The 12,507-nt window shown below is 38.0% G+C and overlaps 2 protein-coding genes across 2 annotated transcripts; both read left to right on the top strand.

Moving 5' to 3' along the window:
• Positions 1-144: 144 nt before the first annotated feature.
• On the top strand, positions 145-1,029 carry LOC110942476. Its single transcript, XM_022184252.1, has one exon. The coding sequence runs from the start codon at positions 145-147 to the stop codon at positions 1,027-1,029; it is 885 nt and encodes a 294-aa protein (XP_022039944.1).
• A 115-nt stretch (positions 1,030-1,144) lies between these two features.
• On the top strand, positions 1,145-4,687 carry LOC110942475. Its single transcript, XM_022184251.1, has 5 exons — positions 1,145-2,227; positions 2,472-3,235; positions 3,343-3,510; positions 3,715-4,114; positions 4,352-4,687. The coding sequence occupies exons 1-5, from the start codon at positions 1,145-1,147 to the stop codon at positions 4,685-4,687; spliced, it is 2,751 nt and encodes a 916-aa protein (XP_022039943.1).
• Positions 4,688-12,507: the final 7,820 nt, after the last annotated feature.

Here is a 12,507-nt window from a genome sequence, read left to right on the forward strand (position 1 = left end):
TTTGGATATTTCTTAGGAGATCGAATAGCTTACCCGGTAGTTGAGTATTTTGTGTTTAACAACTGGAAAAAGTTTGGTTTACAGAAGTCAATGATGAATGCTAATGGCTTTTTCTTTTTTAAGTTTGCGGACTAGAAAGGAATGATGGGTGTTTTAAAAGAGGGTCCATGGATTATTCGGTCTCAACCGATTTTTCTAAGTGAATGGTTGCCATCTATGAAACTGGAAAAGAAGGAGGTAACCAGGGTTCAAGTGTGGGTTAAGATACATGAGGTTCCAATAGCAGCTTATACGGAGGATGGGCTAAGTATGATTACAACTGCCATTGGTGAACCGAAGCATCTGGATTCTTACACAGCGTCGATGTGTATCGATAATTGGGGAAGAAGTAGTTACGCTAGAGCTCTAACTGAACTTTCAGCAGATAAAGAATTGAAAGAGGAGTTGACCTTGGCTATACCGGAATTGGAGGGGGAGGGATTTATCAAAGAAACTATGTATATTGAGTATGAATGGTGTCCGATCAGATGCTCGGGATGTTGTGCATTTGGCCACTCTGATGAGTCATGTCCCAAGCAGCTGCAAAAACCAACGAACATTGTTAGTCAAAACCAGGATAGGAAACTTGTTATGCCAGGGAATCGGAAAGGTAAGGAGGTGCCTAGAGTTGATGCCGATGGTTTTACGGGGGTCCATTCTAGGAAAGTAGCAAGGAAAGGTGATATTCAGATTAATAAACCAAAGACAAAGTATGAGTATGGACCAATTAGTGTTAAACGAACTGAAGAGACAAAGTCCAAGCCGTTGGGGGATATTTTTACGTCTCGAAATCCTTTTGAGGTTCTGAATGATATTAATACGGATAGAGGGCAAAGTAGTAAAAGTGCTAGTGGGGACCTGGAAGACTCTGATGAAGAGGAGGTAATAGAAATATTTAATGAAACGGATGGTTTTCTCATGGAGGGAACGGATAATTCTGAACGCAATAAAGGGGCAAGCACTCCTTCAACGCAAGTTTCCAATGGTTAGTCTCGCAGCATGGAATATTAGGGGGCTGAACCGCCCTCTTAAGCAAAAGGAGGTTCGCCAGGTAGTTCGAAGTAATAAGTTGAGTCTTTGTGCAATTCTGGAGTCTCATGTCAATATGGATAATTTAGGAAAAGTGTGTAGTACTGTGTTTCGGGGTTGGGAGTGGACGTCGAATGGGAGTAGATGCAATAAGGGTACCAGGATAATTACTGGTTGGGATTCTAGTGTCATTGATGTTATGGTAATTGCTCAAACGGATCAAATAATGCACCTTCAAATTATGTTTAAGAATGATAAAAAGATCCTCTTCTGTTCAGTTGTATATGCAGCCAATTATTATTTTACTAGGAGGGAGTTATGGCATCAACTTAACATACATAAAGTGTTTGTCGGAGATAGGTCGTGGGTCATCCTAGGGGACTTTAATTCAGCGCTCAATCTGGAAGACAAGTCCATGGGAGTTTCACATGTTTCTATTGGTATGAGGGAGTTTCAAGAGTGTGTAGCTAACATAGAGATGTTTGATATTAATCGATCGGGATTTCAGTTTACTTGGAACCAAAAGCCAAAAAAGGGCGTTGGTCTACTCAAGAAGATTGAGCGTGTCATGGGTAATACCCCGTTTGTTGCTGAATTTCCAAACTCGATTGCGTTTTTCCATCCTTATAGAATGTCGGATCATTGTCCATCTTTGCTAAAAATCCCGTCTGCATGTAAGTCTAAACGTAAAGCTTTTGAGTTTGCGAATTTCCTGATTCACAAATCAGGTTTTTCTGATATTGTGAAGAACATATGGGATACGAACATTGATGGGGTTGACCAGTTTCGGGTTTTTAAGAAACTAAAGTTGTTAAAGGGCCCTTTGAGAAACTTTATGTTTCAACAAGGGAATTTGCATAAAAAAGTTGACAACCTGCGTGGAAAATTGGATTTTATACAATGGGAAATAGATAGTGATCCTATGAATGCTGAGCTGCGATCGCAAGAAACCAAGATAAATGCTGAGTTTCTTGAAGCATGCTTGGATGAGGAACGCTTCTTGAGACAAAAATCTAAAGTTGACTGGTTGAAGGCTGGGGATACAATCACTAAGTTTTTCCATGCTACCTTGAAGAGTAGGAATCATTTGAGTAGGATTGATGTTATCATGAACTCGAATGGGGTGTTAATGGAGGGTGAGGATGTCCATAAAACTCTTGTGCATCACTATGAGCAATTTCTTGGATGTTTGATGTTCCTTTATCCCCTACGACTGACCTGTTTATTAACAAACTTAACCCGAATGATGATTCTCATATGGTGCGGCCGGTCACGGATGAGGAGGTTCGAAAGGCCATGTTCTCGATTGGTAATGATACGGCCCCTGGGCCTGATGGGTTTTCGGCAGCCTTTTTTAAAAGTGTGTGGCATATTATTGGGCATGATGTAACGCGGGCCATTAGGGATTTTTTGATACTGGAAAGTTGCTTCGTGAAATCAACAATACTTTAATTGTGCTTATCCCGAAGAAGTCTACTCCAATGCTAGTCACGGATTATCGTCCTATAGCTTGTTGTAATGTGATTTACAAATGCATTAGTAAAATTGTGGCGGATCGTATTAAAGGTGCTCTAAGCAGGATTGTTAGCATCAATCAATCAGCGTTTGTCCCAGGCAGGAAAATCTCAGATAATATTTTGTTGACACAAGAGCTTATGCATAACTATCACAGAGACCATGGGCCCCCGAGATGTGCGTTTAAAGTGGATATTCAAAAAGCGTATGACACTGTAGATTGGAGATTTCTCAAGGATGTGCTTATAGGGTTCGGCTTCGATAACAAGATGGTGGATTGGATTATGAGTTGTGTGACGACTACTTCCTATTCTATTTGTGTTAACGGCGATGTGCATGGGTATTTTAGAGGTAGTCGTGGTTTAAGGCAAGGCGATCCGTTATCTCCGTATTTATTCACACTTGTCATGGAGGTTCTGACGTGTATTTTGAAGCAGAATGCTACGCTTGATTTGTCTTTCAGGTTTCACAATAGATGTGGAAAGCAACAGATTATCAATCTATGTTTCGCATATGACCTCTTTCTGTTTGCTCGTGGTGATGTTAGTTCAGCTTCATGTATTATGAGGTCTTTAACAACATTCACTAACATGTCCGGTTTGGTTCCAAGCATCCAGAAGAGTACGGCGTTTTTTGTAACGTGGCCACACAGGTTAAAAATGCTATTTTGGATATTTTGCCTTTTGAAGAGGGTGTGCTTCCGGTCAGATATTTGGGGGTGCCTTTAATATTGTCTCGGCTTCTGTTTAAATATTGTAGTGTGCTGGTGGAGAAGCTTGACAATCGAATTATGAATTGGCAGAACAGGTTTCTCTCTTTTGCTGGCAGGTTGCAGCTTATTTCTTCGGTGCTCTCGGCTATGCACATTTATTGGTCTTCTGTTTTTATATTGCCGGCTCGAATCATTAAGGAGTTAGAAGCCAAAATGTGAAACTTCCTTTGGTCGCAGGAGAGCTCTTTCCATAAGGGTAAGGATAAAGTTTCTTGGAATTCGATTTGTGTCCCTAAGTATGTGGGTGGTTTGGGTTTACGTCAGCTCGGGGACTTCAACAAAGCGCTTATGGTGTCCCATATTTGGAGTATTCTTAATAAACGGGATTCTTTGTGGGTTACCTGGATTTATTCGTATAGGTTAAAAGGTCGAAGCTTTTGGGTTTGCAAAGAGGTCGCCAACTGTTGTTGGAGCTGGAAGAAATTACTTCAACTTCGGCCTATAGTCAGGAATCATATATGGACGAGGTTGGGTGATGGGAGCCGTACATCAGCATGGTATGATACATGGAGTAATTTGGGTCCATTATCTAATATTTTGACTCCCAGAGCCATCTCTAATGCGGGGTTTGAGCTGGGTGCTAAGGTTAAGGATGTCCACGAAACCGGTTCTTGGTCTTGGTCGATGGCCTGGAGAGATTTGTATCCAGTTCTTATTCAACTGGATCAAATCTCGTTGAATCCGGGTATGAGAGACCAGATTTGCTGGAAGGAAGGGAATAAGCTTCTTGATTTTTCTTCATCAAATGTTTGGCATTCGGTTCGCACGAGAGAGCAGGAAGTTAATTGAGTTAAGATTGTATGGTTTCCCCAGTGCATCCCTAAACATGTGTTTCTTATGTGGTTGATTTTGTGTCGCAAACTGCTGACTCAGGATAAAATTCTGCAGTGGGATATCTCAAGACGGAAGAACATGAACATGATGTGTTGTGTATTGTGCTATGCGAATGTTGATTCCCATGATCATCTTTTCTTTGAATGCAAGTTTTCTACGCAGATTTGGAATAAGGTTAGACACAAGGTTTGTATGAATAGTGTTGAGTCCAAGTGGAGCGCTATTATGAATTGGCTGTTGGATCGTGCTCGGTCAAAATCTGCGACGAGTTATGTTAGCAGATTACTCGTTGCTACGGTCGCTTATTTCATATGGCAGGAGCGGAATGCTAGATTGTTCAAGAACCAAACGAGACCTCCGGACACCATTTGTGAGCTAATTGTCAAGACTATTCGGTACAAGCTTATGGGAGTTAAATTCAAAGATTGTGCGAAGGTTAGGAGGATGCTTGGTGATTGGGATATTGGTGGAACTGGAGATATTGACGATGGGAGTTAATTGAAGTATAAGTTTATTATTTTGTCTGGATGTTAGTCTAGTGGTGTTTTTTGTTTTGTGCTTGGATTTTGGTGTACGTTCATGGGGCATGTCTCATGTTTGAACTAGTGGAGTCCTTTCTTCACTACTTGTATTTATTTGTGAATATATAAAATCACCGGGGTAACCCATTACCCAAAAAAAATTGATGACCAAGTTGAACAATTATGTGATTATGTGTTTATGTGTGATCTAAATGCTCGTTATCCAAATCCTCATAGAATCTTCCATATCTTCATATGAGGGATTTATAGAAGGATATCCAAAGGTACTACCTTAAATCCTTAATGGGCTTCTATGTAATCTGTAACACCCCAACCCGGAAGGGCTGACGTGTCACAATAACGGTAACATAAACAAAATTCATAATTCCATTTATTTATTTGATAAGGATACAACCACACGACTATTAAAATTAAGATTAAGAGTTAATTACTGTTTTCGTCCCTGTGGTTTGTCAAAAATCACTATTTTAGTCCATTAGTTTAAAAATTGCGATTTCAGTCCCTCTGGTTTCACTTTCGTAACCATTTCAGTCCTGGTGGTTTCACTTTCGTAACCATTTCAATCCATTTATTCTGTTAGTACAGGGACTGAAATGGTTACAAGGTGGACTGAAATGGTTATGGAAGTGAAACCACAGGGACTGAAATCGCAATTTTTAAACTAATGGACTGAAATAGTGATTTTTGACAAACCACAGGGACGAAAACAGTAATTAACTCTAAGATTAATATACAAGCGGAGACATTCATCTTAATTAACTAACATCTTCAGATTTATTCCTAGGCTTTATTCTTCTCTTTTTTTCCCCTCCCAAAGTAACCTGTGGACCTGTATATACAAAAAGTTTACGGAATGAGCCGAATGCTCAGTACGGAATTTTAGGCTCAAATAACAAATAATGCTTTATATGAAATCTTATCCGGATGGAACCTTATGCGAAAATGATACGATGCAAGAACATAATTTCATAATCATATCTTACGGATGTACCCATGAGCAAACTTAAAACGTGACAATACACAGGTAGCTACTCCTGCATAATTATCATATGAGATGGCGAATTGGCATACCCGTTATCCACCTCCTTATACTTAAATCCTAGGATCGATCCATACGCCTCCTAATAGCCTTATGTACCACACTTGTACTTAAGAGACGCCGTGAACTGATCTCTCCGTCACGGATGGAGCACATGATGTCGATGCCACAACAACATGCTCGTGGGACACTCCACGAGAAGCGATACTCAGGGTATCAGAGTACAAATGGTCTTATTCACATAACTTATAAAACTTATTTTCATAACAAAACGGAACATATATTGGAACATGCGATAATGAGTATAACAACATAATACTATCGCATGACATGAAAGTTAAATCAAATGATAGGAATCGAACGGACTGTCAAATGAATCGATAATCAAAGACGTGAGGAGTTTTTAAAAGATATAGTAACTTAGTGGTTTATAACAATTTGAATATGAAGCAATAAAGAGTGGGGTAAGGATCCGTACCTTAATAATTCCAAAGTGAAGCTACCTTGTGCTAATATTTTAGATTTATACGGGCAGAGTTTAGACTACTGATTAATCTTTTAACCTAATTTAAATAACATGCACACAAACTAGATTAGTAACTTAATACAGCATTTACGTCAATTCACGAGATCAAACCCTCACAACTATTACCAAGTGCAATACTTAATAATTTAATCGGATTCACAACGAATAACAGAGCATAGTCCGAATTCGAACAGCACTCAAATATTCAAGTTGAAATCACGACGAATAATCAAAGTACAAGCTCAATTTGAGCAGCACTCAGACAATCGTTGGATAGTTATAATCGATCGGACGTTGAATCGTAATAGCGATCGAGTTATTACCCTGATTGCGGCAGCAATTCGAGATCGGTGTGTGTTTTAATAGTATATAGAGTATAACTTCGTAGGTAATTCGACTCTTAACGTCGATTTTGTGCCAGAAATCAAGTCCCAGACCCGACTATTTATAGCTGGAAAATGTACTCCTTCGCGCCACGCGAAAGAGACATGTGTACCCGTCGCGTGGCGCGACGGGTCTATTTTCTAGCCTAGGTTGCTTCGTGTCTAAGTAGCTTAGCTGAGTTGGTTTCGCAGGAAATTTTAATTCAGACAACGAGTTATAAAGATAATCGTCAACTAGGTTTTACCCCCCCTGAGTTTTAGGGGCCTTGATCCTGATTCCGATTGTTTCGAAAATTTTAGGGTTAGTGCAGAATTACTTGGGTGTCTTAATTGTTGGACTCTGTATGCCCAAGACACATATTAAATTGATGTGGCTAGTACGTTATGATCCAAGTCGGGTCATACCCAATAACAAGCTAGACAAACACCTATAATATTTGTTTATGATATGATCGAACAAATGAATATTAACACTTACAATATTTAGAAATCGGTTTTCTAAATAATTGCACTTGAGAAAGCAATAAATTATATGGATAATTTATTTTTGAGAGAATATTTATTTTGTTATTTAATGGGTTAAATAACATTACAAAAGCTATAATTTGTTGCATAAAATCTTATAAAGATGTCATGTAATGTTTTATAAAAGTTATAAAACTAAACAAGAGACATAAAAATAAATAAGAAAAATTTTGATTGGATGAAGTGGGAGGTGGCTTTGGCCGCCCACTTTGGGTCTTCCCAAGGTGATCTTCCACCAATAAAATTGCATGCAATCTTTTCAAAGAACAAGGCACTTGATTTTCCTTTTAAATGTTTGCAACATCTTCTCTCATAGTCACTACTAATTTTCAAGTTGTAAGAACTCAAATAAAAACTCCTCAAAATTTCGGCCAAGGTGGGTTGATCAAGAGGGTGTTTCATTTTGAGTTTCAAGTGTAGAAATCCTAGCAACATAAGGTGTTCGTTGGAAGCTTGGGGTATGCAAGCTTGAGGTCTTCTCCTTTGAAGATTTCCATTCAAGAATATCATCTTCTTCATATCACCTTGCTCTTGGAAAGGTAGTATTCTAAAACACCCTATGGTTGTATTTTGATAGCATGCATTTCATATATGGATCCGATTTTGGGTTTTGCATTTAAAAATAGTTTTAAATCTTACAAAGTAACATGTTTTAAATCCTTATTCCGCTGCGTTTTAATTTTATTTGGATAAAATTACTTTGATAAACATGTGAAAAACCCAACAATGGCATCCAGAGCCGCTTATGTGAGTGCTTGCTTCATCGGATTTAAAATTTCGGGTTTTCGGGTTTGTAGAAACCCTATGGCCGAAATTTTATCCATGGTTTTCCTTTTGTTTTTTCAAGATTTATTTCCTACATGTATAAAGGAATCTTGAAAAAATTATGTCATATGGATGATTTGTTTTGTTTGGACAAAACCCACATTTTTCGGTTTTTCATTCTTGGCCGAAAAATATAGGTTGTAAAAGGAAACTATTTTGCTCTTGAAATTTATATATATTCGGATATATATTTTGGTGTTCATAACCTAGCCATGACCTTGTATGAATATGTTTGTGTTTGTGATTTTAGTTAATTATTCAATGGGTTGTAATAATTATTATTTTTTTGTCTTCCATTTGTAAAAATATGTAATTTATTTATTTTCATTTGGTATGTAAGTAAATAGATTAGATGCATTTTATTTTACTAGAAAATGTATTAGGATACTTTTATGTAAAAGAAGATGCACACAAAAATGCGGTTTTGGGTTTTGCCATTTTCGGGCATAAAGGACTTCATAGTTCTTAACGGGATTTTAGCCCGATAACCAAAACACATTTTTGAAGTCCAAAGGAGTTTGGAGCTGAATATTAAAGACATTTGGAAGCTCAAAGAATATGAAGAAATCACAACACAAGATGAAGACTTGAAGCATTTGGATGCGGGATCAAGTGGGAGTTCAACGACACATTTTGTGTCAATATTCACCCTTTAGGAAGGACCTTTTGGCACACTTGTTTCGGCTAACAAGTGTGGTCAAAATAGTTGGCTATGGTTATGCACCTATTGATATGTGTGTTGTGCTTGTGTGGTTGTTTATTTATGTTGTTTGGATGATATTTGGATATGCATGCTTAACAAACTAAAAATCAACAACAAGCTTAAAATTGGTTCTTACAAAATCATTAAAACGATTAATAAAAGGTTTTATTAAAAATTAATGATTTTATAATAAAATGGGTTTCATTAAAAGAACCTTTAAAAATTGGTTTTCACCAAAAGTACCATTGATTTGAATGCATGCAAATATATGGTACATAAAATTTTTCTAAACTAGAATTTTGAAAAATAAAAATCCCTTTTATAAAACAAGTCAAACACCATCCTTTTATACAACACTCGAATTACTTGGGAACTCTTTGTGGGATAAAGGTCACCTAACCACATTTGAAGAAACTTGTATATTTGAGGTGGGTTCACCATGTTTGTGGGATAAAGGTCACCTAACCACTTATGTGTGTAAACTCACATGTGTGTGTAAGTTGGACGACTTGATTTGGAAACCATGAACTTAGGGTCACCGAAGCATGAGGAACAAAGGTGTTGATGGGATTAAACATGCCAACTAAACATAAAGATGTTTAACCGATCCCATATAACTAGAAGTTGCAAAGGGTTGCAATCGTCAAACGTTGACTACCTTGTTAATTTAAATAATGGGATAAAGGTCACCTAACCAACATTTAAATGTAACGTTGGATTCTAGATTTTAATTATTAATTGTCTATGAGACACTAAAAGGGTATTAATGATTAAAATTTCAATAATATCGGTAATACTAAAATTGAACTTTGTCAAATTTTGTAGATGGCCGCTAACAATGCAAACCCGATTACCCAAACCGTCCGTAACCTATCACTAAGAACCATCCTTGAAAAGGATCGTCTCAACCATAACAACTTCATGGATTGGTTTCGAAACTTGAGAATTGTTCTCAAGCAAGAGAAGATATCCTATGTGTTGGACGATCCCATTCCCGATCAACCTGACGAGGAAGATGTAGAAGCCTACAATGATTGGGTTAAGTATACCGAGGACTCCATGCAAGCCTCTTGCCTCATGTTGGGAACTATGATTCCCGAGATTCAAAAGGACTTTGAACATCATGGGGCATATGACATGATTACCCAATTGAAGTAAATGTTCCTACAACAAGCAAGGGTAGAACGCTTCGAAACGATTCGAGCGCTTCATGCATGTCGAATGGAGGAAACCCAATCAGTCTCATCTTACGTCCTTAAGATGAAAAGCCACATTGATCGCCTCGAGAGGCTCAATTGTCCCGTCTCTAAAGAGTTGGCTACGGATTTGATCATCAACTCTTTAACAAAGAAATTTGAGAGTTTTGTTATGAACTATAACATGAATGGATGGGACAAGAGCATTGGTGAGCTTCATGCAATGCTCAAAACGGCCGAAGCGGGAATGGGTAAAAAGGCTTTACCCGTTCTAACGATCAATGAGGGAGGCAAGAAAGGGCATCACCTCGATACCAAAGCAAATGTTGCCAAGGGAAAGGGACACGTCAAAGGGAAGGGAAAAAGAAAGGCAAAAGCAGAACCACCAAAACCAAAAGAGAAGAAGGCAAAAGTTGCCACAAGCGATCCATGCTTTGAGTGTGGAGAGATAGGACATTGGAAAAGGAATTGTCCAACCTATCTCAAAGAGTTGAAAAACAAGAGGGATGCAGGGCAAACCTCAGGTACAATCTTTATGATACATATTGATCTAAATGTTATTTCTTCTAACACATGGGTATTAGATACCGGATGTGGAACTCATATTTGCAATTCGTTGCAGGGGTTCAAAAGAAATAAGCATTACAAGAAGGGAGACACTAGTCTCTTCATGGGCAATGGAGCGAAGGTTCAAGTTGAATCCCAAGGAGACTATGTTTTAAAACTTCCAAGTGGTTTGGAAATATGTTTAAAAAATGTTTTGTATGCTCCTAGTTTGACTAGGAACATTATTTCAGTTTCCCTTTTAAGACAATATGGATTTGATTTGAAGTTTGTGAACAATGAAATTTATGCTTTGATGAATGACATGTTCTACTTTAAAGCTACGCCTTCAAATGGTATTTATGAATTGGTTCATGATAATACATCATTTGATAATTCGATGTACCAAGCAAACACCAAGAAACTCAAAATGGATTTGAGTGAGACCTATCTTTGGCATTGTCGTCTTGGTCATATAAACAGAAAACGCATGCAAACACTTCAAAAGAATGGTCTTTTGGAAACAAATGAAATTGGTTCATTTGATACATGCGAATCTTGTTTACAAGGAAAAATGACCAAGAAACCCTTTAATGGTACAAACCAAAGGGCAAAAGATTTATTAGGCATCATACTTTCAGATGTATGTGGTCCTTTTAAGCCAATGACAAGGAATGGTGAAAAATACTTCGTAACTTTTACCGACGACTTTAGTCGTTATGGTTATGTGTACTTGCTAAGACACAAAGATGAAGTGTTTGAAACGTTCAAAGTCTTCCAAAACGAAGTAGAGAATCAACTCACCAAGACAATCAAAGTTCTTCGTTCCGATAGAGGAGGTGAATACCTTAGCGATGCCTTTCAAGATCATCTTAGGAGTTGTGGGATCATCTCACAACTTACTCCACCTGGAACACCACAACATAATGGTGTGTCTGAGAGGAGAAATCGAACTTTATTGGATATGGTTCGATCTATGATGGCTAGAAGCACATTGCCTCTATCATTTTGGGGTTACGCTTTGCTCTCCGCGGCTCGTATATTAAATATGGCCCCAACCAAGAAAGTGGATAAGACACCTTTTGAAATATGGCATGGAACGGTTCCATCATTATCATATTTGAAGGTATGGGGTTGTGATGCTTATGTGAAGCAATACACCCCAAACAAGTTAGAAGTACGATCCATTAAGTGTATCTTCGTAGGATATCCTAAAGATGATATAGGATATTATTTCTACGATCCAACAGAGCAAAAGGTATTTGTTGCTCGAAAGGGTAAGTTCTTGGAGGATAAGTTCCTTATGGAAGGAACTAATAGAACAGTGGAACTTGATGAGGATCAAGAACCACAACCCGATACACGTTTGGTTGATACTAGCACTCAACAAGAGGTTGTTGAAAATGATCAAATGGTTGATCAACATACACAAAACGTTCGCAGATATGGTAGAATTAGTAATCCACCTGAAAGATATGGATTTTTCATGGATGGATGCTATGTGGTAGATTCAGATGAACCAACCACATACCATGATGCAATGTCAAAATCTGATTGCGACAAATGGCTTGAAGCCATGAACGTAGAGATGCAATCCATGTATGACAACCAAGTTTGGGAATTGGTTGTGCCACCTCTTAACTCCAAAGTAGTTGGAAGTAAGTGGGTTTTCAAGAAGAAAACAGATATGCATGGTAACTTGGATACTTATAAAGCGAGACTTGTAGCAAAAGGTTTCACTCAAACTCAAGGGGTTGATTATGATGAGACCTTCTCGCCAGTGGCGATGCTAAAGTCGATTAGGATATTATTTGCCATAGCTGCATATTATGACTATGAGATTTGGCAAATGGATGTCAAAACGGCTTTCCTCAATGGATATCTTGATGAAGATGTCTATATGGTTCAGCCTGAAGGTTTTGTCAATCCAAAACATCCTAACAAAGTATGCAAGTTAAAGAAATCAATCTATGGATTGAAACAAGCATCGAGAAGTTGGAATCACCGTTTTGATGAAGAGATTAGGAATTTTGGGT

The sequence above is a fragment of the Helianthus annuus genome, chromosome 7, assembly GCF_002127325.2.
Source record: "Helianthus annuus cultivar XRQ/B chromosome 7, HanXRQr2.0-SUNRISE, whole genome shotgun sequence".
Classification (NCBI taxonomy): domain Eukaryota; kingdom Viridiplantae; phylum Streptophyta; class Magnoliopsida; order Asterales; family Asteraceae; genus Helianthus; species Helianthus annuus.

Coding starts and splice junctions, on each gene's coding strand:
- LOC110942476 (XM_022184252.1), top strand. CDS start 145: ATGGGTGTTTTAAAAGAGGGTCCATGGATTATTCGGTCTCAACCGATT.
- LOC110942475 (XM_022184251.1), top strand. CDS start 1,145: ATGGATAATTTAGGAAAAGTGTGTAGTACTGTGTTTCGGGGTTGGGAG. Junction 2,228..2,471: donor AGGATGTCCATAAAACTCTT/GTGCATCACTAT, acceptor GCGGGCCATTAG/GGATTTTTTGATACTGGAAA. Junction 3,511..3,714: donor AAGGAGTTAGAAGCCAAAAT/GTGAAACTTCCT, acceptor TTATTCGTATAG/GTTAAAAGGTCGAAGCTTTT.